Below are 26,018 nucleotides of genomic sequence, written 5' to 3' on the forward strand. Positions count from 1 at the left end.
ACCAGTGCACCTTCATTTCCAAGTCTAAAGGCTATGTCAACATGAGCTCATGATCGAGTGATTGAAGTCCAAAGGCAAGCAATGGGCGGATGCCATTATGCTGCGCCGAGGAGCCCCGGTCTGTGGCTCGTGACGTGAAGGGAGGAGAGCCCTTCTCAAATGGAACAGTAATCTGCATCACTCGGGCATGTTGTCAACAAGGCAGCATGGGGCATCATCCAGAAACATCTCTTTTGCATAAAATACATGTCTGGATTTTATAACTAGTTTTCAGTGGGAAGGCAGATAAAGTGTTTTTATCAAAATAAATCCCTTTTGCAATGTGAAAACACAGAATCATATTAATAACTACGGTGGTTAATTATATCACTTGTGTTTTGATCCGACTCCGCTGTATTTTCTGTTATCATTACAATCTGAGGATTTAAGACTAACCACTCTCATTCAACTGTAGTGTTTACCTGGGTCTGTCCTCTGGGTCTGTAGTGTTTACCTGGGTCTGTCCTCTGGGTCTGTAGTGTTTACCTTGGTCTGTCCTCTGGGTTTGTAGTGTTTACCTGGGTCTGTCCTCTGGGTCTGTAGTGTTTACCTGGGTCTGTCCTCTGGGTCTGTAGTGTTTACCTTGGTCTGTCCTCTGGGTCTGTAGTGTTTACCTGGGTCTGTCCTCTGGGTCTGTAGTGTTTACCTGGGTCTGTCCTCTGGGTCTGTAGTGTTTACCTTGGTCTGTCCTCTGGGTCTGTAGTGTTTACCTGGGTCTGTCCTCTGGGTCTGTAGTGTTTACCTGGGTCTGTCCTCTGGGTCTGTAGTGTTTACCTGGGTCTGTCCTCTGGGTCTGTAGTGTTTACCTGGGTCTGTCCTCTGGGTCTGTAGTGTTTACCTGGGTCTGTCCTCTGGGTCTGTAGTGTTTACCTGGGTCTGTCCTCTGGGTCTGTAGTGTTTACCTGGGTCTGTCCTCTGGGTCTGTAGTGTTTACCTGGGTCTGTCCTCTGGGTCTGTAGTGTTTACCTGGGTCTGTCCTCTGGGTCTGTAGTGTTTACCTTGGTCTGTCCTCTGGGTCTGTAGTGTTTACCTGGGTCTGTCCTCTGGGTCTGTAGTGTTTACCTGGGTCTGTCCTCTGGGTCTGTAGTGTTTACCTGGGTCTGTCCTCTGGGTCTGTAGTGTTTACCTTGGTCTGTCCTCTGGGTCTGTAGTGTTTACCTGGGTCTGTCCTCTGGGTCTGTAGTGTTTACCTGGGTCTGTCCTCTGGGTCTGTAGTGTTTACCTGGGTCTGTCCTCTGGGTCTGTAGTGTTTACCTGGGTCTGTCCTCTGGGTCTGTAGTGTTTACCTTGGTCTGTCCTCTGGGTCTGTAGTGTTTACCTTGGTCTGTCCTCTGGGTCTGTAGTGTTTACCTTGGTCTGTCCTCTGGGTCTGTAGTGTTTACCTGGGTCTGTCCTCTGGGTCTGTAGTGTTTACCTGGGTCTGTCCTCTGGGTCTGTAGTGTTTACCTGGGTCTGTCCTCTGGGTCTGTAGTGTTTACCTGGGTCTGTCCTCTGGGTCTGTAGTGTTTACCTTGGTCTGTCCTCTGGGTCTGTAGTGTTTACCTTGGTCTGTCCTCTGGGTCTGTAGTGTTTACCTGGGTCTGTCCTCTGGGTCTGTAGTGTTTACCTGGGTCTGTCCTCTGGGTCTGTAGTGTTTACCTGGGTCTGTCCTCTGGGTCTGTAGTGTTTACCTGGGTCTGTCCTCTGGGTCTGTAGTGTTTACCTGGGTCTGTCCTCTGGGTCTGTAGTGTTTACCTGGGTCTGTCCTCTGGGTCTGTAGTGTTTACCTTGGTCTGTCCTCTGGGTCTGTAGTGTTTACCTGGGTCTGTCCTCTGGGTCTGTAGTGTTTACCTGGGTCTGTCCTCTGGGTCTGTAGTGTTTACCTGGGTCTGTCCTCTGGGTCTGTAGTGTTTACCTGGGTCTGTCCTCTGGGTCTGTAGTGTTTACCTTGGTCTGTCCTCTGGGTCTGTAGTGTTTACCTGGGTCTGTCCTCTGGGTCTGTAGTGTTTACCTGGGTCTGTCCTCTGGGTCTGTAGTGTTTACCTGGGTCTGTCCTCTGGGTCTGTAGTGTTTACCTGGGTCTGTCCTCTGGGTCTGTAGTGTTTACCTTGGTCTGTCCTCTGGGTCTGTAGTGTTTACCTTGGTCTGTCCTCTGGGTCTGTAGTGTTTACCTGGGTCTGTCCTCTGGGTCTGTAGTGTTTACCTTGGTCTGTCCTCTGGGTCTGTAGTGTTTACCTGGGTCTGTCCTCTGGGTCTGTAGTGTTTACCTGGGTCTGTCCTCTGGGTCTGTAGTGTTTACCTGGGTCTGTCCTCTGGGTCTGTAGTGTTTACCTGGGTCTGTCCTCTGGGTCTGTAGTGTTTACCTGGGTCTGTCCTCTGGGTCTGTAGTGTTTACCTGGGTCTGTCCTCTGGGTCTGTAGTGTTTACCTGGGTCTGTCCTCTGGGTCTGTAGTGTTTACCTTGGTCTGTCCTCTGGGTCTGTAGTGTTTACCTGCGTCTGTCCTCTGGGTCTGTAGTGTTTACCTGGGTCTGTCCTCTGGGTCTGTAGTGTTTACCTGGGTCTGTCCTCTGGGTCTGTAGTGTTTACCTGGGTCTGTCCTCTGGGTCTGTAGTGTTTACCTGGGTCTGTCCTCTGGGTCTGTAGTGTTGCTAGGGTTAGTAACCATGTACTTCCTGTATACAGACTTAAACACAGCGTCCTGGTCCTCCCATTGGCGACTGCTGATCAGGTGGTTCTGTCCTGAGCCAATCACATTGCTGTCCTCGGTCTTCTGCAACACCTCAAATGGACTCTTCATGGTAGAGCCTATCAAATATGACAGACATAATGCCTTCCTGTTATTCTCATGTTGATACAATGCATATCTGTTATTCTCATCTTGATACAATGCATATCTGTTATTCTCATCTTGATACAATGCATATCTGTTATTCTCATGTTGATACAATGCATATCTGTTATTCTCATGTTGATACAATGCATATCTGTTATTCTCATGTTGATACAATGCATATCTGTTATTCTCATGTTGATACAATGCATATCTGTTATTCTCATGTTGATACAATGCATATCTGTTATTCTCATGTTGATACAATGTATATCTGTTATTCTCATCTTGATACAATGCATATCTGTTATTCTCATGTTGATACAATGCATATATGTTATTCTCATCTTGATACAATGTATATCTGTTATTCTCATCTTGATACAATGCATATCTGTTATTCTCATCTTGATACAATGCATATCTGTTATTCTCATGTTGATACAATGCATATCTGTTATTCTCATGTTGATACAATGTATATCTGTTATTCTCATGTTGATACAATGTATATCTGTTATTCTCATCTTGATACAATGCATATCTGTTATTCTCATGTTGATACAATGTATATCTGTTATTCTCATCTTGATACAATGTATATCTGTTATTCTCATCTTGATACAATGCATATCTGTTATTCTCATGTTGATACAATGCATATCTGTTATTCTCATGTTGATACAATGCATATCTGTTAATTCTCATGTTGATACAATGCATATCTGTTATTCTCATGTTGATTTTTTATTTTTTTTATTTATTTTATTTTACCGTTATGTCTTCCTGTTATTCTCATCTTGATACAATGTCTTCCTGTTATTCTCATCTTGATACAATGTTTTCCTGTTATTGTCATCTTGATACAATGTCTTCCTGTTATTCTCATCTTGATACAATGTCTTCCTGTTATTCTCATCTTGATACAATGTCTTCCTGTTATTCTCATCTTGATACAATTTCTTCCTGTTATTCTCATCTTGATACAATGTCTTCCTGTTATTCTCATCTTGATACAATGTCTTCCTATTATTCTCATCTTGATACAATGTCTTCCTGTTATTGTCATCTTGATACAATGTCTTCCTGTTATTCTCATCTTGATACAATGTCTTCCTATTATTCTCATCTTGATACAATGTCTTCCTGTTATTCTCATCTTGATACAATGTCTTCCTGTTATTCTCATCTTGATACAATGTCTTCCTATTATTCTCATCTTGATACAATGTCTTCCTGTTATTGTCATCTTGATACAATGTCTTCCTGTTATTGTCATCTTGATACAATGTCTTCCTGTTATTCCCATCTTGATACAATGTCTTCCTGTTATTCTCATCTTGATACAATGTCTTCCTGTTATTCTCATCTTGATACAATGTCTTCCTGTTATTCTCATCTTGATACAATGTCTTCCTGTTATTCTCATCTTGATACAATGTCTTCCTGTTATTGTCATCTTGATACAATGTCTTCCTGTTATTCTCATCTTGATACAATGTCTTCCTGTTATTCTCATCTTGATACAATGTCTTCCTGTTATTCTCATCTTGATACAATGTCTTCCTGTTATTGTCATCTTGATACAACGTCTTTACAATATTTGTTTTAAACTACTGTTAGGTTACCGGGCCGTTCCACCTCTAAAAGCAGAAAGAGGATTTTGACACCCACAATCTCAGATCCTTCTGAAATCATTTCTGTTGTTAGAAACAGATAAGATTAGCATTCCTGCAACATTATTTTGTTGAAATATAATGACATCTGAGAAATTAAGCTAATTGATTACAGCCAAATTGGCCTTTTTAATTTATAGGATTCATATAATATTCAATAACTATAGTACATAACATCCAATTTGGACCAAACTTTTTCTACCAATGAGTCAGACATGAGGAATCCAAAGGAATGGTCAATAACCACCCAGACCCCACAGCCACAACACCCCAACAACAACAATACAGGTTCTGACCACTAGATGGTGCTGTTCATGCTATTAGGTGGGAAAAGTTTGAAGACCCCCCCAATGTTAAAGGGATTGTTCACCTAAATTGGTTGTCTATTGACAAGGTGTGACAGCAACTCATGCTTGGGTTTTTCAGACGTTTTAAGTGCTAACCTCTTAGCATTGTGGCACAAATTCAATGAAGTCAATGTACGTTTAATAGCATTTTCATGCTTCATGTTCATTACAACACTCTATAGGTAATAGGGTGCCATTCGGAAGGCAGCCATGTTTTACAAACCGTGAGACACATGCCACAAGAGATCTCTTCACAGTCCCCAAGTCCAGATCAGACTATGGGAGGCGCACAGTACTACATAGAGCCATGACTACATGGAACTCTATTCCACATCAGGTAACTGATGCAGCTGTAGAATCAGATTTACAAAACATAAAAAACACCTTATGGAACAGCGGGGACTGTGAAGAGACACAAACATAGGCACAGACACACACACACTATAACATACGCACTATACACACATGTACACATGGATTTTGCATTGTAGATATGTGGTAGTGGAGTATGGCCCTGAGGGCACACACAGTGTGTTGTGAATTCTGTAATGAATGTATTGTAATGTTTTAAAAATTGTATAACTACCTTTATTTTGCCAGACCCCAGGAAGAGTAATGGGGATCCATAATAAATACAAATTCTCCTAAAGTATATAAAAAAAAATTTGTGTAACTGTATTACCTTACTTAGATGAAGCACAAAAATGCTAATACATATATGTACCGTTGACTTGCATGGGATTTGTGAAACAAATGCTAAAAAAGTTAGCATTTGAAACCGTGGCCAGGTAAACAACACCAAAGCAAGGGTTGACGTCACACCTCTCCTCCTCTCCCTGGACCACCTCCTCCTCCTCCTCTCCCTGGACCTCCTCCTCTCCCTGGACCCCCTCCTCTCCCTGGACCACCTCCTCCTCCTCTCCCTGGACCACCACCTCCTCCTCTCCCTGGACCACCTCCTCCTCCTCCTCTCCCTGGACCACCTCCTCCTCCTCCTCTCCCTGGACCACCTCCCCCTCCTCTCCCTGGACCACCACCTCCTCCTCCTCTCCCTGGACCTCCTCCTCCTCCTCTCCCTGGACCACCTCCACCTCCTCCTCTCCCTGGACCACCTCCTCCTCTCCCTGGACCACCACCACCTCCTCCTCTCCCTGGACCTCCCCCTCCTCTCCCTGGACCACCACCACCTCCTCCTCTCCCTGGACCCCCTCCTCCTCTCCCTGGACCTCCACCTCCTCTCCCTGGACCACCTCCTCTCCCTGGACTCCTCCTCCTCCTCTCCCTGGACCACCACCTCCTCCTCCTCCTCTCCCTGAACCACCTCCTCCTCTCCCTGGACCTCCTCCTCCTCTCCCTGGACCACCTCCTCTCCCTGGACTCCTCCTCCTCCTCTCCCTGGACCACCACCTCCTCCTCCTCCTCTCCCTGAACCACCTCCTCCTCTCCCTGGACCTCCTCCTCCTCTCCCTGGACCACCTCCTCCTCCTCCTCTCCCTGGACCACCTCCTCCTCCTCCTCTCCCTGGACCACCACCTCCTCCTCCTCTCCCTGGACCACCTCCTCCTCCTCCTCCTCTCCCTGGACCACCTCCTCCTCCCTGGACCACCACCTCCTCCACCTCCTCTCCCTGGACCACCTCCTCCTCCTCCTCTCCCTGGACCACCACCTCCTCCTCCTCTCCCTGGACCTCCTTCCCCTCCTCTCCCTGGACCTCCTCCTCTCCCTGGACTCCTCCTCCTCCTCTCCCTGGACCACCACCTCCTCCTCCTCCTCTCCCTGAACCACCTCCTCCTCTCCCTGGACCTCCTCCTCCTCTCCCTGGACCTCCTCCTCCTCCTCTCCCTGGACTCCTCCTCCTCTCCCTGGACCTCCTCCTCCTCTCCCTGGACCTCCTCCTCCTCTCCCTGGACCACCACCTCCTCCTCTCCATGGACCTCCTCCCCCTCCTCTCCCTGGACCACCACCACCACCTCCTCCTCTCCATGGACCTCCTCCCCCTCCTCTCCCTGGACCACCACCACCTCCTCCTCCTCCTCTCCCTGGACCACCACCTCCTCCTCTCCATGGACCTCCTCCTCTCCCTGGACCACCACCTCCTCCTCCTCTCCCTGGACCACCACCACCTCCCCCTCCTCTCCCTGGACCCCCTCCTCCTCTCCTCTCCCTGGACCACCTCCTCCTCTCCCTGGACCACCTCCTCCTCCTCTCCCTGGACCACCTCCTCCTCTCCCTGGACCACCTCCTCCTCTCCCTGGACCACCTCCTCCGCCTCTCCATGGACCACCTCCTCCGCCTCTCCCTGGACCACCACCTCCACCTCCTCTCCCTGGACCACCTCCTCCTCTCCCTGGACCACCTCCTCCGCCTCTCCATGGACCACCTCCTCCGCCTCTCCCTGGACCACCACCTCCACCTCCTCTCCCTGGACCACCACCTCTCCCTGGACCACCTCCTCTCCCTGGACCACCTCCTCTCCCTGGACCACCACCACCTCCTCCTCCTCTCCCTGGACCTCCTCCTCCTCCTCTCCCTGGACCACCACCACCTCCTTCTCCTCTCCCTGGACCACCACCACCTCCTCTCCCTGGACCACCTCCTCCTCTCCCTGGACCACCTCCTCCTCCTCTCCCTGGACCACCTCCACCTCCTCTCCCTGGACCTCCTCCTCCTCCTCTCCCTGGACCACCACCACCCCCTCCTCCTCTCCCTGGACCTCCTCCTCCTCCTCTCCCTGGACCATCTCCTCCTCTCCCTGGACCACCTCCTCCTCCTCTCCCTGGACCACCACCACCTCCTCCTCCTCTCCCTGGACCACCACCTCCTCTCCCTGGACCACCACCTCCTCTCCCTGGACCACCACCTCCCTGGACCACCAACAACTGATACTATATACTCGTTGTTGGGGTGGGATTGGCGTGGGGTGCGGTCCATGGATGGATTTTGACCATTTATTTAGATTCCTCATGTCGGACGCATTGTTAGAAATAAAGTTGGGTCCAAATTTGATGTTGGGTTCTATATTTATTGAATATTATATGAATCCTATAAATGAAAATCTAATCAATATGCTTAATTTCTCAGAGATCAAATTATATTTAAACAAAATAATGATTCAGGAATGCTAATCTTATCTGTTTCTACAACAGAAACAATTTCAGAAGGATCTGAGATGGTGGGTGTCATGTCTTGCTGAAATGACATGGAACGACCCTACCGTGATCTGTTTGGTACGACAGGATGTCATGGGAAGTACCTGTGTGAGGTTTAGGTGGTTTGAGCTTCATCAGCATGGCGACAGGAGACAGTTTGCCTGTATCTCCTACTCCAGGTGCATGCTGGGACAGCTCTTTCAGCCAGGAGTCTTTAGGGAACCTGTACACCTCTAAACACTGACAACCATTACCTGGTGGGAGAAATGAAAATAATATGAGGATTGAATGAAATATTCTACATGCTTACTGGACTGGGCTAAACAGATGAAAAAGGTCCTTTTGTTTTGCAATCCTCTCATTTCAGTTAGGTGGTCTGATTGAGCTGATCCACCGGGCTCTCCCACACCGATCCCAGGTGATCACTTCCGTCACTCGTCAATCTTTTGAACTGTTGTGAAGCCAGGTGCCAGGACACTGTTGTGGAGCCAGGTGCCAGGACACTGTTGTGAAGCCAGGTGCCAGGACACTGTTGTGAAGCCAGGTGTCAGGACACTGTTGTGAAGCCAGGTACCAGGACACTGTTGTGAAGCCAGGTGTCAGGACACTGTTGTGAAGCCAGGTACCAGGACACTGTTGTGAAGCCAGGTGCCAGGACACTGTTGTGAAGCCAGGTGTCAGGACACTGTTGTGAAGCCAGGTACCAGGACACTGTTGTGAAGCCAGGTGTCAGGACACTGTTGTGAAGCCAGGTACCAGGACACTGTTGTGAAGCCAGGTGTCAGGACACTGTTGTGAAGCCAGGTGTCAGGACACTGTTGTGAAGCCAGGTGCCAGGACACTGTTGTGAAGCCAGGTGTCAGGACACTGTTGTGAAGCCAGGTGTCAGGACACTGTTGTGAAGCCAGGTGACAGGACACTGTTGTGAAGCCAGGTACCAGGACACTGTTGTGAAGCCAGGTACCAGGACACTGTTGTGAAGCCAGGTGCCAGGACACTGTTGTGAAGCCAGGTGTCAGGACACTGTTGTGAAGCCAGGTGTCAGGACACTGTTGTGAAGCCAGGTGACAGGACACTGTTGTGAAGCCAGGTGACAGGACACTGTTGTGAAGCCAGGTACCAGGACACTGTTGTGAAGCCAGGTGTCAGGACACTGTTGTGAAGCCAGGTACCAGGACACTGTTGTGAAGCCAGGTGTCAGGACACTGTCGTGAAGCCAGGTACCAGGACACTGTTGTGAAGCCAGGTACCAGGACACTGAAGCCAGGTACCAGGACACTGTTGTGAAGCCAGGTGTCAGGACACTGTTGTGAAGCCAGGTGTCAGGACACTGTTGTGAAGCCAGGTGTCAGGACACTGTTGTGAAGCCAGGTGCCAGGACACTGTTGTGAAGCCAGGTGTCAGGACACTGTTGTGAAGCCAGGTACCAGGACACTGTTGTGAAGCCAGGTGCCAGGACACTGTTGTGAAGCCAGGTGTCAGGACACTTGACTTGTAACTAACTTCCACTAGAAACAATATTGTTTATACTCATACCACAGATAATCAATAAATGACTGTGTTGTCTAATTGTTAAAGTGAACCACTGACATTTTAAGTCAGTTTAGTATTCAGGATTATGTATTCGTCATTATGCAGATGAGATGTGACCATGATCTGTGTTGTGTAATTCAATATTCAGGATTATGTATTCAGCATTATGCAGATGAGGTGTGACCATGATCTGTGTTGTGTAATTTAATATTCAGGATTATGTATTCAGCATTATGCAGATGAGGTGTGACCATGATCTGTGTTGTGTAATTTAATATTCAGGATTATGTATTCAGCATTATGCAGATGAGGTGTGACCATGATCTGTGTTGTGTAATTTAATATTCAGGATTATGTATTCAGCATTATGCAGATGAGGTGTGACCATGATCTGTGTTGTGTAATTTAATATTCAGGATTATGTATTCAGCATTATGCAGATGAGGTGTGACCATGATCTGTGTTGTGTAATTTAATATTCAGGATTATGTATTCAGCATTATGCAGATGAGGTGTGACCATGATCTGTGTTGTGTAATTTAATATTCAGGATTATGTATTCAGCATTATGCAGATGAGGTGTGACCATGATCTGTGTTGTGTAATTTAATATTCAGGATTATGTATTCAGCATTATGCAGATGAGGTGTGACCATGATCTGTGTTGTGTAATAAACCTTACAGCTGATGGTAGCAGCTCCGTAGTCTCCTCCTCTGGACAGTTCAAACTTCACACAGACACTTCTCTGGTTGAGGTCATCCTGGTCACATTAAAAGGTTAATGATAAGATATAATATAATGATATAATCTAATGATAACTGGGATGAAACCAGCTTGACAAACTATGTCTATTGCCTTCCACCTCAGACTCTGCAATCACCCGCCATTCACTGACAGGGACCTTGCTATCTGGGATTCTTCTGACGTCCCTCCCCCATTGAAGTTTACATTTACACCATTTAGCAGACGCTCTTATCCAGAGCTGCTTACAGGAGTAGTTAGGGTCAATGACATATCTTTTCTTTCTTCAACTAGTCAGCTTGGGGGTTCGAACCAGCAAAGTTCAGTTACTGTCCCAACGCTCTGAACCTCTAGGTGCCACCGTTTAAATGTAAGATGGTTAGGGTTAGGTAAGGGTTAGGGTTTAGGGTTAGGTAAGGGTTAAGGTTTAGGTTTAGGGTTAGGGTTAGGTAAGGGTTAAGGTTTAGGGTAGGGACGTCCCAAGTAGGGCTGTTGCGGTGACTATTACAGCCACACCGGCAGTCATGAGTCAGGACCACAGTCAAATTTCACATGACCGCTGAGTCACCGTAATCTCCTCCTTCGGGCTCCGTACATGAATGGAGCTGATGTATTGGTAGTACCCAACTTGCTAATGACAGGTCCTAATGGCCTTGTACTCAGTGCTCTATTGTCCCTCCATCTGGTCCTAATGGCCTGGTACTCAGGGCTCTATTGTCCCTCCATCAGGTCCTAATGGCCTGGTACTCAGGGCTCTATCGTCCCTCCATCCGGTCCTAATGGCCTTGTACTCAGTGCTCTATTGTCCCTCCATCTGGTCCTAATGGCCTGGTACTCAGGGCTCTATTGTCCCTCCATCAGGTCCTAATGGCCTGGTACTCAGGGCTCTATCGTCCCTCCATCAGGACCTAATGGCCTGGTACTCAGGGCTCTATTGTCCCTCCATCCGGTCCTAATGGCCTGGTACTCAGGGCTCTATCGTCCCTCCATCCGGTCCTAATGGCCTGGTACTCAGGGCTCTATCGTCCCTCCATCAGGACCTAATGGCCTGGTACTCAGAGCTCTATCGTCCCTCCATCCGGTCCTAATGGCCTGGTACTCAGGGCTCTATTGTCCCTCCATCTGGTCCTAATGGCCTGGTACTCAGAGCTCTATCGTCCCTCCATCCGGTCCTAATGGCCTGGTACTCAGGGCTCTATCGTCCCTCCAACCGGTCCTAATGGCCTGGTACTCAGGGCTCTATCGTCCCTCCATCAGGACCTAATGGCCTGGTACTCAGGGCTCTATCGTCCCTCCATCCGGTCCTAATGGCCTGGTACTCAGGGCTCTATCGTCCCTCCATCAGGACCTAATGGCCTGGTACTCAGGGCTCTATTGTCCCTCCATCCGGTCCTAATGGCCTGGTACTCAGGGCTCTATCGTCCCTCCATCAGGACCTAATGGCCTGGTACTCAGGGCTCTATTGTCCCTCCATCCGGTCCTAATGGCCTGGTACTCAGGGCTCTATCGTCCCTCCATCCGGTCCTAATGGCCTGGTACTCAGAGCTCTATCGTCCCTCCATCCGGTCCTAATGGCCTGGTACTCAGGGCTCTATCGTCCCTCCAACCGGTCCTAATGGCCTGGTACTCAGGGCTCTATTGTCCCTCCAACCGGTCCTAATGGCCTGGTACTCAGGGCTCTATTGTCCCTCCAACTGGATGCTAATGGCCTGGTACTCAGGGCTCTATTGTCCCTCCATCCGGTCCTAATGGCCTGGTACTCAGGGCTCTATTGTCCCTCCATCTGGTCCTAATGGCCTGGTACTCAGGGCTCTATCGTCCCTCCAACCGGTCCTAATGGCCTGGTACTCAGGGCTCTATTGTCCCTCCAACTGGATGCTAATGGCCTGGAACTCAGGGCTCTATCGTCCCTCCAACCGGTCCTAATGACCTGGTACTCAGGGCTCTATCGTCCCTCCAACCGGTCCTAATGGCCTGGTACTCAGGGCTCTATTGTCCCTCCATCCGGTCCTAATGGCCTGGTACTCAGGGCTCTATTGTCCCTCCATCAGGTCCTAATGGCCTGGTACTCAGGGCTCTATTGTCCCTCCATCCGGTCCTAATGGCCTGGTACTCAGGGCTCTATTGTCCCTCCATCCGGTCCTAATGGCCTGGTACTCAGGGCTCTATTGTCCCTCCATCCGGTCCTAATGGCCTGGTACTCAGGGCTCTATCGTCCCTCCATCAGGTCCTAATGGCCTGGTACTCAGGGCTCTATTGTCCCTCCATCCGGTCCTAATGGTCTGGTACTCAGGGCTCTATCGTCCCTCCATCTGGTCCTAATGGCCTGGTACTCAGAGCTCTATCGTCCCTCCATCCGGTCCTAATGGCCTGGTACTCAGGGCTCTATCGTCCCTCCAACCGGTCCTAATGGCCTGGTACTCAGGGCTCTATTGTCCCTCCAACCGGTCCTAATGGCCTGGTACTCAGGGCTCTATTGTCCCTCCAACTGGATGCTAATGGCCTGGTACTCAGGGCTCTATTGTCCCTCCATCCGGTCCTAATGGCCTGGTACTCAGGGCTCTATTGTCCCTCCATCCGGTCCTAATGGCCTGGTACTCAGGGCTCTATTGTCCCTCCATCCGGTCCTAATGGCCTGGTACTCAGGGCTCTATCGTCCCTCCAACCGGTCCTAATGGCCTGGAACTCAGGGCTCTATTGTCCCTCCATCCGGTCCTAATGGCCTGGTACTCAGGGCTCTATCGTCCCTCCAACCGGTCCTAATGGCCTGGAACTCAGGGCTCTATTGTCCCTCCATCAGGTCCCAAGCTGAGACATACTCCTGGGCCTATACATGAGCCCAAGCTGAGACATACTCCTCAGCCTATACATGAGCCCAAGCTGAGACATATTCCTCAGCCTATACATGAGCCCAAGCTGAGACATACTCCTCAGCCTATACATGAGTCCAAGCTGAGACATACTCCTGACATACTCCTGGGCCTATACATGAGCCCAAGCTGAGACATACTCCTCAGCCTATACATGAGTCCAAGCTGAGACATACTCCTGACATACTCCTCACCCTATACATGAGCCCAAGCTGAGACATACTCCTCAGCCTATACATGAGCCCAAGCTGAGACATACTCCTCAGCCTATACATGAGCCCAAGCTGAGACATACTCCTCAGCCTATACATGAGCCCAAGCTGAGACATACTCCTCAGCCTATACATGAGCCCAAGCTGAGACATACTCCTCAGCCTATACATGAGCCCAAGCTGAGACATACTCCTGGGCCTATACATGAGCCCAAGCTGAGACATACTCCTCAGCCTATACATGAACCCAAGCTGAGACATACTCCTGGGCCTATACATGAGCCCAAGCTGAGACATACTCCTGGGCCTATACATGAGCCCAAGCTGAGACATACTCCTGGGCCTATACATGAGCCCAAGCTGAGACATACTCCTGGGCCTATACATGAGCCCAAGCTGAGACATACTCCTGGGCCTATACATGAGTCCAAGCTGAGACATACTCCTGGGCCTATACATGAGCCCAAGCTGAGACATACTCCTCAGCCTATACATGAGCCCAAGCTGAGACATACTCCTCAGCCTATACATGAGCCCAAGCTGAGACATACTCCTCAGCCTATACATGAGCCCAAGCTGAGACATACTCCTCAGCCTATACATGAGTCCAAGCTGAGACATACTCCTGGGCCTATACATGAGCCCAAGCTGAGACATACTCCTGGGCCTATACATGAGCCCAACCTGAGACATACTCCTGGGCCTATACATGAGTCCAAGCTGAGACATACTCCTGGGCCTATACATGAGCCCAAGCTGAGACATACTCCTGGGCCTATACATGAGCCCAAGCTGAGACATACTCCTGGGCCTATACATGAGCCCAACCTGAGACATACTCCTGGGCCTATACATGAGTCCAAGCTGAGACATACTCCTGGGCCTATACATGAGCCCAAGCTGAGACATACTCCTGGGCCTATACATGAGCCCAAGCTGAGACATACTCCTCACCCTATACATGAGCCCAAGCTGAGACATACTCCTCAGCCTATACATGAGCCCAAGCTGAGACATACTCCTCAGCCTATACATGAGCCCAAGCTGAGACATACTCCTCAGCCTATACATGAGTCCAAGCTGAGACATACTCCTGGGCCTATACATGAGCCCAAGCTGAGACATACTCCTGGGCCTATACATGAGCCCAAGCTGAGACATACTCCTGGGCCTATACATGAGTCCAAGCTGAGACATACTCCTGGGCCTATACATGAGCCCAAGCTGAGACATACTCCTCAGCCTATACATGAGCCCAAGCTGAGACATACTCCTCAGCCTATACATGAGCCCAAGCTGAGACATACTCCTGGGCCTATACATGAGCCCAAGCTGAGACATACTCCTCAGCCTATACATGAGCCCAAGCTGAGACATACTCCTGGGCCTATACATGAGCCCAAGCTGAGACATACTCCTCAGCCTATACATGAGCCCAAGCTGAGACATACTCCTGGGCCTATACATGAGTCCAAGCTGAGACATACTCCTGGGCCTATACATGAGCCCAAGCTGAGACATACTCCTCAGCCTTTACATGAGCCCAAGCTGAGACATACTCCTCAGCCTATACATGAGCCCAAGCTGAGACATACTCCTCAGCCTATACATGAGCCCAAGCTGAGACATACTCCTCAGCCTATACATGAGTCCAAGCTGAGACATACTCCTGGGCCTATACATGAGCCCAAGCTGAGACATACTCCTGGGCCTATACATGAGCCCAACCTGAGACATACTCCTGGGCCTATACATGAGTCCAAGCTGAGACATACTCCTGGGCCTATACATGAGCCCAAGCTGAGACATACTCCTGGGCCTATACATGAGCCCAAGCTGAGACATACTCCTGGGCCTATACATGAGCCCAACCTGAGACATACTCCTGGGCCTATACATGAGTCCAAGCTGAGACATACTCCTGGGCCTATACATGAGCCCAAGCTGAGACATACTCCTGGGCCTATACATGAGCCCAAGCTGAGACATACTCCTCACCCTATACATGAGCCCAAGCTGAGACATACTCCTCAGCCTATACATGAGCCCAAGCTGAGACATACTCCTCAGCCTATACATGAGCCCAAGCTGAGACATACTCCTCAGCCTATACATGAGTCCAAGCTGAGACATACTCCTGGGCCTATACATGAGCCCAAGCTGAGACATACTCCTGGGCCTATACATGAGCCCAAGCTGAGACATACTCCTGGGCCTATACATGAGTCCAAGCTGAGACATACTCCTGGGCCTATACATGAGCCCAAGCTGAGACATACTCCTCAGCCTATACATGAGCCCAAGCTGAGACATACTCCTCAGCCTATACATGAGCCCAAGCTGAGACATACTCCTGGGCCTATACATGAGCCCAAGCTGAGACATACTCCTCAGCCTATACATGAGCCCAAGCTGAGACATACTCCTGGGCCTATACATGAGCCCAAGCTGAGACATACTCCTCAGCCTATACATGAGCCCAAGCTGAGACATACTCCTGGGCCTATACATGAGCCCAAGCTGAGACATACTCCTGGGCCTATACATGAGTCCAAGCTGAGACATACTCCTGGGCCTATACATGAGCCCAAGCTGAGACATACTCCTCAGCCTATACATGAGCCCAAGCTGAGACATACTCCTCAGCCTATACATGAGCCCAAGCTGAGACATACTCCTCAGCCTATACATGAGTCCAAGCTGAGACATACTCCTGGGCCTATACATGAGCCCAAGCTGAGACATACTCCTGGGCCTATACATGAGCCCAAGCTGAGACATACTCCTCAGCCTATACATGAGCCCAAGCTGAGACATACTCCTGGGCCTATACATGAGCCCAAGCTGAGACATACTCCTCAGCCTATACATGAGCCCAAGCTGAGACATACTCCTGGGCCTATACATGAGCCCAAGCTGAGACATACTCCTCAGCCTATACATGAGCCCAAGCCCCCCCAAAATGACAGGATTTAATAAAATGATTGTTCTGTTATACAATAGCCTACAGCATATTACACTTGGCAGAAAAACATAAAAATGATATTCTGTTGTTCTGAAATACATTTTCTTCATATCATAATGTTTCTTTAGACCTGAAATAAATTATAGATGTATTGTGATGGTGTATATTAAATGGATTTAGACTTTTCTTTAAAAAGGTGCGCATCAGCGGCTTGTATGGAGACCTGGAGATGCTAAATGTGTTTATGTTAATTAAAGGTCAATTACCGTGAGACCGGCAGTCATTTGCATGACAGTTACCAGCTGACAAAATGTAATGACTGCCACAGCCCTAGTCCCAAGGATTCCGGATAGCACTAAGCTCGCTCACACCTGTGAGCAATCACTCACTTATCTAGCCTTGCTGGTGCTCAAAGTACCTAAATGCTGCCCCCTAAAGGTGGGATGTTATAATGGAAAACTGACTGACCGAATTCCTAACAATAACATATTGCGAAAAAAACTAAACTGAATCAAAAATGGTCATTAAATAAGGATTTATTTTTCACTTAACCCTTATTTTACCAGATCAGTTAACTGAGAACACACTCATTTCCAGCAACGGCCTGGGGAACATTTACAGGGGAGAGAATAGAGGGAGGGGGATGAATGAGCCAATGGAAAAAATAAAGACCAAACTTACTGTTTCATTCATGACTTTTATCAGGTGGCTGGTTTCTGAGTAATAAGCAAAGAGTCTGGCAACACCTACAGTCAGATGAGGAGGTGTAAGAGGAAGAAGTAGAGGGAGAGGAGGAGGTGAGGAGATGGAGGAACAGGAGGGAGAGGAGGAGGTGAGGGAGAGGAGATGGATGAGGAGGTGAGGAGGTGGAGGAAGAGGAGGGAGAGGAAGAGGAGGGAGAGGAAGAGGAGGGAGAGGAGGTGGATGAGGGAGAGGAGGAGGAGGTGAGGAGTTGGAGGAAGAGGAGGGAGAGGAGGTGGATGAGGGAGAGGAGGAAGTGGGTGAGGAGATGGAGGAAGAGGGGATGGATGAGGGAGAGGAGGAGGTGGGTGAGGAGTTGGAGGGAGACGAGGTGGATGAGGGAGAGGAGGAGGTGGGTGAGGAGATGGAGGAAGAGGAGGGAGAGGAGGTGGAAGAGGGAGAGGAGGAGGTGGGTGAGGAGTTGGAGGAAAAGGAGGAGGTGGGTGAGGAGTTTGTAGAAGAAACATAGACATATGATATAATACCCATAGACATATGATATAATACCCATAGACATTCGATATAATACCCATAGACATATGATATAATACCCATAGACATTCGATATAATACCCATAGACATATGATATAATACCCATAGACATTCGATATAATACCCATAGACATATGATATAATACCCATAGACATATGATATAATACCCATAGACATTCGATATAATACCCATAGACATATGATATAATACCCATAGACATATGATATAATACCCATAGACATTCGATATAATACCCATAGACATATGATATAATACCCATAGACATATGATATAATACCCATAGACATATGATATAATACCCATAGACATATGATATAATACCCATAGACATATGATATAATACCCATAGACATTCGATATAATACCCATAGACATATGATATAATACCCATAGACATATGATATAATACCCATAGACATATGATATAATACCCATAGACATATGATATAATACCCATAGACATATGATATAATACCCATAGACATATGATATAATACCCATAGACATATGATATAATACCCATAGACATATGATATAATACCCATAGACATATGATATAATAGTGTAATTCTGTGGTGTTACCGATAGACATATGATATAATAGTGTAATTCTGTGGTGTTACCCATAGACATATGATATAATAGTGTAATTCTGTGGTGTTACCCATAGACATATGATATAATACCCACAGACATATGATATAATAGTGTAATTCTGTGGTGTTACCGATAGACATATGATATAATAGTGTAATTCTGTGGTGTTACCCATAGACATATGATATAATACCCACAGACATATGATATAATAGTGTAATTCTGTGGTGTTACCGATAGACATATGATATAATAGTGTAATTCTGTGGTGTTACCCATAGACATATGATATAATAGTGTAATTCTGTGGTGTTACCCATAGACATATGATATAATACCCACAGACATATGATATAATAGTGTAATTCTGTGGTGTTACCGATAGACATATGATATAATAGTGTAATTCTGTGGTGTTACCCATAGACATATGATATAATAGTGTAATTCTGTGGTGTTACCGATAGACATATGATATAATAGTGTAATTCTGTGGTGTTACCGATAGACATATGATATAATAGTGTAATTCTGTGGTGTTACCCATAGACATATGATATAATACCCACAGACATATGATATAATAGTGTTCTGTTTAAATATGTGGTGTTACCCATATCATCCAGTGATGCCAGCAGGTAGGCCATCTCCCCCAGACAGGTGATGTGAAGAGAGGTGATCTCTACCTGGTCCTCCTGCCATACTGGCACACAGTAGGGAGAGGAAGAGGTGGTGATACCCTGGGGCTGAGCCATAACAGACAGGCCGTGGGGGTGACCCAGGAAGATGTACCTGCCATCCTCAGAGCAGACCATGCAGTTGGTCCTCACAGGGAGCTGGGAACAAACACAGGATATGTGTTGTGCTATCATGTGGTGGAAACATTTAGACTGGGGTTTATGCATCAAGTTTCATCATTTCAATAACATAACATTCGTTTTATAAGGCTAAAAGAAGATAAATGAGGAAATATATGGGTTAGTACCTTTACGTCCCCTGAGACCTGCATAATGGGTATAGTTGTATTAGCTTGCTCTGTGACCCTGACAGTTTCTCTCTCTGAGATGAAGTCCCATGCCCTGTCTACCAGTCTGTCCAGGACCTTGTCTATCATTCTGAACGGCTGGGGGAGCTGGTCCTGGAGTTGATCTGGGTCACTCAGGAACAACTCCTCCTCGTCATCACCCTGGCCGCTGTCGGAGGGCTCGGGGATATCTGCAGGCCCTTTCCTGATGTATACTGGCATCCTGCGGAGAAATCGGTGAGTCGTAACGTCATCAATACCTGGGAAGGTTAAATACTGAAGTCATCATACCCCTTTTGATCGATCAACCTATCAAGAGTGTTCTGCCTTAACACTGAATGGAAAAGTTTTCCTACCCGAGTTGCTAGCTAATGTTGTTTGTCTCGTTATTAGCTAACGTTACGTTAGCATCAGTGGCATTGGAAAGAAACATTGTAAGCTTTGCACACAGACTTTTCTCAAAACTCTTCTGACAAGAGACACAGAACTACTTGCTAGTTAATATACTGTCGACACAAAAGAAAATTACATTTGGCTTCATTGTTCACTTTGAAGTTACTATTACCTTTCACGTCAGAAATTGGCTAACCAAATCCTAATCCCGTCCTTGACATATGATCTTTGCTAAATTGGATCTTTGGGACATACCCAATTGAAGTTGAAAATGAAAATGATCCCGTAAAGCACTGACCTAGCAACACATTCTCTTCCGGTGAGTTGTGTAGTGTCGTCATGACAACAACGCCTCCCTTTACTCTGCTTCTTGTAACCAACAGCACTCAAGCTAATTGGCTACGGTGAGAGTTAACACCGAGGTAAAGACAGTTTCAGGTTGGATATTCGACGGATATTCGCCTGTAGTTTTCCTTACGTCCACCAACAGCAGTTAGGGACCGTCAACATAGTGACAAATCACATTTTTCAAATTTCAATAGCTCTTTAACCATTACTCCTAACACTTTCAAAACTGGTTGTAGCTAACCCAATGGCATAGACACACATTGCACACCCTAGTTTGTCCATTTTCATCTCACATGATTTTACATGAATTTTTGAAAATGTAAAATTTCAATAGCTCCTTGGTCATGTGACGTAATGTCCGCTGACTACCCTTCTATATTCCACACTCTTGTTTGTGTACTGTAAAATCACGCAGTGTAACGTACATTTTTCATAGTTTCAAATTTGCAATAGCCCCTTGGTCATGTCAATTACACACCTAAGAAGCGTGCAGTGGATATACACCCATATTGCATAACCTCTAGTCAGGCATCTTCTATATTGCTGGACATTAATATTAGTTTGACAATTAGAGGGTTCAGTCCAGTGTTGTGTTTATCCTTTTCTTTCATATTTATCTACAATAATTAGTAGTTCTAAGTACTTATTTTACCTTTTTCTTTTTTTACAGCGGTACACAATAGGACAGAGACAGATAATATCTCCTTTCATCGTTAATATCAACCATAAAGGAAAAGGGCAAAGTACGAGAGTCATGCTAATAATTGTCCAAAGCAGGGATGGAGAGTGAGCTGGTGAGGTAGGCTGGTCAATACATATACTGAACAGGGATGGAGAGGAAGCTGGTGAGGTAGGCTGGTCAATACATATACTGAACAGGGATGGAGAGGGAGCTGGTGAGGTAGGCTGGTCAATACATATACTGAACAGGGATGTAGAGGGAGCTGGTGAGGTAGGCTGGTCAATACATAAACTGAACAGGGATGGAGAGGGAGCTGGTGAGGTAGGCTGGTCAATACATATACTGAACAGGGATGGAGAGGGAGCTGGTGAGGTAGGCTGGTCAATACATATACTGAACAGGGATGGAGAGGGAGCTGGTGAGGTAGGCTAGTCAATACATATACTGAACAGGGATGGAGAGGGAGCTGGTGAGGTAGGCTGGTCAATACATATACTGAACAGGGATGGAGAGGGAGCTGGTGAGGTAGGCTGGTCAATACATATACTGAACAGGGATGGAGAGGGAGCTGGTGAGGTAGGCTGGTCAATACATATACTGAACAGGGATGGAGAGGGAGCTGGTGAGGTAGGCTGGTCAATACATATACTGAACAGGGATGGAGAGGGAGCTGGTGAGGTAGGCTGGTCAATACATATACTGAACAGGGATGGAGAGGGAGCTGGTGAGGTAGGCTGGTCAATACATATACTGAACATGTAACCACAGTAATGGGGGCCAGTAAATCAATGATTAAAAATGTAATATTGACAAATTAAACAGAAATTGTAGACCTTTAATATTTTCCAACATGTCAACAGACACTTAACTTCAATTAAGCCTGAAACATTTCACAACGTTAACTTTCTCTTTATCCCTGGTTGATGTACATTTCAGGTCCTCTTCAGTGTGGATGGGGTTTAGCATACATTTTCAACAAAGACTGCACTTCCAGTTTGTGTTCTTTACTCTGTTGAACTCTTTTGTCTTCATTCCTAGTTACAGCACATGGAACCACCGTTGGCATGCAAAACATTCAATCTAAAACAAAACAAAGCGTAACATGTTATAAATAATATCAAATATCAATGCAGTATGACGGATGATGAATTAGCCATCCATTGTGTTATATCATAAATTGCCTGACATGCCGTCACTGTTAAAAGATTATAAACATGTTAAATAAAGTGACTAACCCAGTCAGTCTTTGGGCCACATTCAGGTTCTTTATCAGTGGCACAGAGGAAGCGGTTGTTGGCTTTGTTGAACTCTGAAATCACAGGCATGAACTGAACATATGGCTGTCCCACACAACTACATAAAAATAAAGAATTTACATTTACTTTGAATTAAATGTCAATACATACCAGACATTTTTAGTATATCCTCAGCCATTTCTTTTTGCAGTTGCTCCATGTGTTTTTGAAGGTTCCATATCAATTTGGGATGTTGGGGAAGTTCTGTGCAACTTCCTTGGCCATCTACACCAAAAACTAAAATATAGTTTTTGACCTAATTGTCACATAACAGCTAACCAATCATTATTGAAAATATAACTATCAAACCTACATTACAGGTTGGCTCTCTCATTATTGAGTAATCCAGGAAATTACCACGACAGTTGCCACAAAGAGGGATTTAGAAACATTACAATTGGCTCAGAACAGGGCAACAGGGCTGGCCCTTAAATGTACACAGAGAGCTAACATTAATAATATGCATATCAATCTCTCATGGCTCAAAGTGGAGGAGAGACTGACTTCATCACGAAGAAGTGTTGACAAGCTGTATGCACCGAGCTGTCTGTTTAAACTACCAGCACACAGCTCAGACACCCATACATACCCCACAAGACATGTCACCAGAGGTCTGTTTAAACTACCAGCACACAGCTCAGACACCCATACATACCCCACAAGACATGTCACCAGAGGTCTGTTTAAACTACCAGCACACAGCTCAGACACCCATACATACCCCACAAGACATGTCACCAGAGGTCTGTTTAAACTACTAGCACACAGATCAGACACCCATACATACCCCACAAGACATGCCACCAGAGGTCTGTTTAAACTACCAGCACACAGCTCAGACACCCATACATACCCCACAAGACATGTCACCAGAGGTCTGTTTAAACTACTAGCACACAGGTTGGACACCCATGCATACCCCACAAGACATGTCACCAGAGGTCTGTTTAAACTACTAACACACAGCTCAGACACCCATGCATACCCCACAAGACATGCCACCAGAGGTCTGTTTAAACTACCAGCACACAGCTCGGACACCCATACATACCCCACAAGACATGCCACCAGAGGTCTGTTTAAACTACTAGCACACAGCTTGGACACCCATGCATACCCCACAAGACATGCCACCAGAGGTCTGTTTAAACTACTAGCACACAGCTTGGACACCCATGCATACCCCACAAGACATGCCACCAGAGGTCTTTTCACAATGCCCAAGTCCAGAACAGACTATGGGAGATGGACAGTACTACATAGAGCCATGACTACATGGAACTCTATTCAAATCAAATTTTATCGGTCACATACATAGCAGATGTTATTGCAGGTGTAGCAAAATTATTGTGTTCCTAGCTCCAACAGTGCAATAATATCTAACAATTCACAACAATACACACAAATCTGAAAGTAAAAGAATGGAGTTAAGAAATATATTAATATTAGAACGAGCAATGTTGGAGTGGCATTGACTACAATACAGTAGAATCAAATCAAATGTATTTATATAGCCCTTCTTACATCAGCTGATATCTCAAAGTGCTGCTCAATGTACAGTATATACATATGAAATGAGTAAAGCAGTATATAAACATTATTAAAGTGACCAGTGATTCCATGTCTATGTATAGAGGGCAGCAGCCTCTAAGGTGGAGGGTGGAGTAACATTATTAAAGTGACCAGTGATTCCATGTCTATGTATAGAGGGGCAGCAGCCTCTAAGGTGCAGGGTGGAGTAACATTATTAAAGTGACCAGTGATTCCATGTCTATGTATAGAGGGCAGCAGCCTCTAAGGTGCAGGGTGGAGTAACATTATTAAAGTGACCAGTGATTCCATGTCTATGTATAGAGGGCAGCAGCCTCTAAGGTGCAGGGTGGAGTAACATTATTAAAGTGACCAGTGATTCCATGTCTATGTATAGAGGGCAGCAGCCTCTAAGGTGCAGGGTGGAGTAACATTATTAAAGTGACCAGTGATTCCATGTCTATGTATAGAGGGCAGCAGCCTCTAAGGTGGAGGGTGGAGTAACATTATTAAAGTGACCAGTGATTCCATGTCTATGTATAGAGGGCAGCAGCCTCTAAGGTGGAGGGTGGAGTAACATTATTAAAGTGACCAGTGATTCCATGTCTATGTATAGAGGGCAGCAGCCTCTAAGGTGCAGGGTGGAGTAACATTATTAAAGTGACCAGTGATTCCATGTCTATGTATAGAGGGGCAGCAGCCTCTAAGGTGGAGGGTGGAGTAACATTATTAAAGTGACCAGTGATTCCATGTCTATGTATAGAGGGCAGCAGCCTCTAAGGTGGAGGGTGGAGTAACATTATTAAAGTGACCAGTGATTCCATGTCTATGTATAGAGGGCAGCAGCCTCTAAGGTGGAGGGTGGAGTAACATTATTAAAGTGACCAGTGATTCCATGTCTATGTATAGAGGGCAGCAGCCTCTAAGGTGCAGGGTGGAGTAACATTATTAAAGTGACCAGTGATTCCATGTCTATGTATAGAGGGCAGCAGCCTCTAAGGTGCAGGGTGGAGTAACATTATTAAAGTGACCAGTGATTCCATGTCTATGTATAGAGGGCAGCAGCCTCTAAGGTGCAGGGTGGAGTAACATTATTAAAGTGACCAGTGATTCCATGTCTATGTATAGAGGGCAGCAGCCTCTAAGGTGGAGGGTGGAGTAACATTATTAAAGTGACCAGTGATTCCATGTCTATGTATAGAGGGCAGCAGCCTCTAAGGTGGAGGGTGGAGTAACATTATTAAAGTGACCAGTGATTCCATGTCTATGTATAGAGGGCAGCAGCCTCTAAGGTGCAGGGTGGAGTAACATTATTAAAGTGACCAGTGATTCCATGTCTATGTATAGAGGGCAGCAGCCTCTAAGGTGCAGGGTAGAGTAACATTATTAAAGTGACCAGTGATTCCATGTCTATGTATACAGGGCAGCAGCCTCTAAGGTGCAGGGTGGAGTAACCGGGTGGTAGCCGGCTAGTGATGGCTATTTAACAGTGTGATGACCTTGACATAGAAGCTGTTTTTCAGTCTCTTGGTCCCAGCTTTGATGCACCTGTACTGACCTCGCCTTCTGGATGGTAGCGGGGTGAACAGGCCATGGCTTGGGTGGTTGGTGTCCTTGATGATGTTGTTAGCCTTTCTGTGGGGCGGCCCGTCAGGAAGTCCAGGACCCAGTAGCACAGGGCGGGGCTCAGACCAAGGGCTCAGACCAAGGGCCCCGAGCTTAACGATGAGCTTGGAGGTTACTATGGTGTTGAAGGCTGAGTTTTAGTCAATGAACAGCATTCTGACAGAGGTACTCCTCTTTTCCAGATGGAATTGGGCAGTTTGCAGTGCGATGGCGATGGCATCGTCCGTGGATCTATTTAGGAGGTAACAGATACAAGCAGTGAAATCAGATTTTTTTTTAAAGATAAAAATACACCTTATGGAACAGCGGGGACTGTGAAGAGACACACACACACAGGTACAGACACACGCATACGCACACACACGTACATTGTAATATTGTTGTATGGTGGTTTTATACAGTTTGTATTGTAGATATGTAATGGTGTAATGTTATATGATGTACTGTTTTATCTGTTGTTTTATGTGTGAGGTAAGTGCCTTAATGTATTTGAACCCCAGGAAGAGTAGCTGTTGCCTTGGCAATGGGGATCCCTAATAAATACAAATACAAATGTAGAAAATCAATACTTGGACATAATCAAATTGTATTTGTCACATGGGCAGAATACAACAGGTGTTGTACTGTGAAATGCTTACTTTACAAGCCCTAACCAACAATTCAGTTCAAGAAATATATTTAATAAATAATATTTACTAAATAAAATCAATTAAAATATAAAATAAAAAGTAACACATTAAAATAACGCTACCGAGGCTATATACAGGGGGTACCGTTACCCAGTTGGGGGTACAGGTTAGTGAGCTAATTTGTACATGTCGGTGGGGGTAAAGTGACTGCATAGATAAGAAACAGTGAGTAGCATCAGGAATGGATGGACTACTTAAATTTAAGATGTGTGAGAGATGAAAGAGAGAGCAGAG

General features: G+C 46.5%; 1 protein-coding gene and 1 long non-coding RNA gene across 3 annotated transcripts in view; both read right to left on the bottom strand.

Annotated features, from left to right (window-relative positions):
• The window catches only part of wdr93 (WD repeat domain 93), a 72,099-nt gene extending 51,914 nt beyond the window's left edge, over positions 1-20,185 (bottom strand). For both annotated transcript variants that reach the window (XM_071388614.1, XM_071388613.1), the window contains exons 1-7: positions 19,787-20,185; positions 19,183-19,444; positions 18,811-19,033; positions 17,025-17,089; positions 10,237-10,315; positions 8,126-8,275; positions 2,638-2,824 (exon numbers count right to left, since the gene is read on the bottom strand). In XM_071388614.1, coding sequence (XP_071244715.1) covers positions 2,638-2,824; positions 8,126-8,275; positions 10,237-10,315; positions 17,025-17,089; positions 18,811-19,033; positions 19,183-19,443 — 965 coding nt within the window. In that variant the 5' untranslated portion in view covers position 19,444; positions 19,787-20,185. The remainder of the gene's footprint in view (positions 1-2,637; positions 2,825-8,125; positions 8,276-10,236; positions 10,316-17,024; positions 17,090-18,810; positions 19,034-19,182; positions 19,445-19,786) is intronic.
• A 1,273-nt stretch (positions 20,186-21,458) lies between these two features.
• On the bottom strand, positions 21,459-22,223 carry LOC139567126 (uncharacterized). Its single transcript, XR_011673233.1, has 2 exons — positions 21,880-22,223; positions 21,459-21,724 (listed from the first exon to the last, which is right to left on the bottom strand). It is a non-coding gene; the product is annotated as an uncharacterized lncRNA (long non-coding RNA).
• Positions 22,224-26,018: the final 3,795 nt, after the last annotated feature.

The sequence above is a fragment of the Salvelinus alpinus genome, unplaced genomic scaffold (assembly GCF_045679555.1).
Source record: "Salvelinus alpinus unplaced genomic scaffold, SLU_Salpinus.1 scaffold_45, whole genome shotgun sequence".
Taxonomy (NCBI): Eukaryota; Metazoa; Chordata; class Actinopteri; order Salmoniformes; family Salmonidae; genus Salvelinus; species Salvelinus alpinus.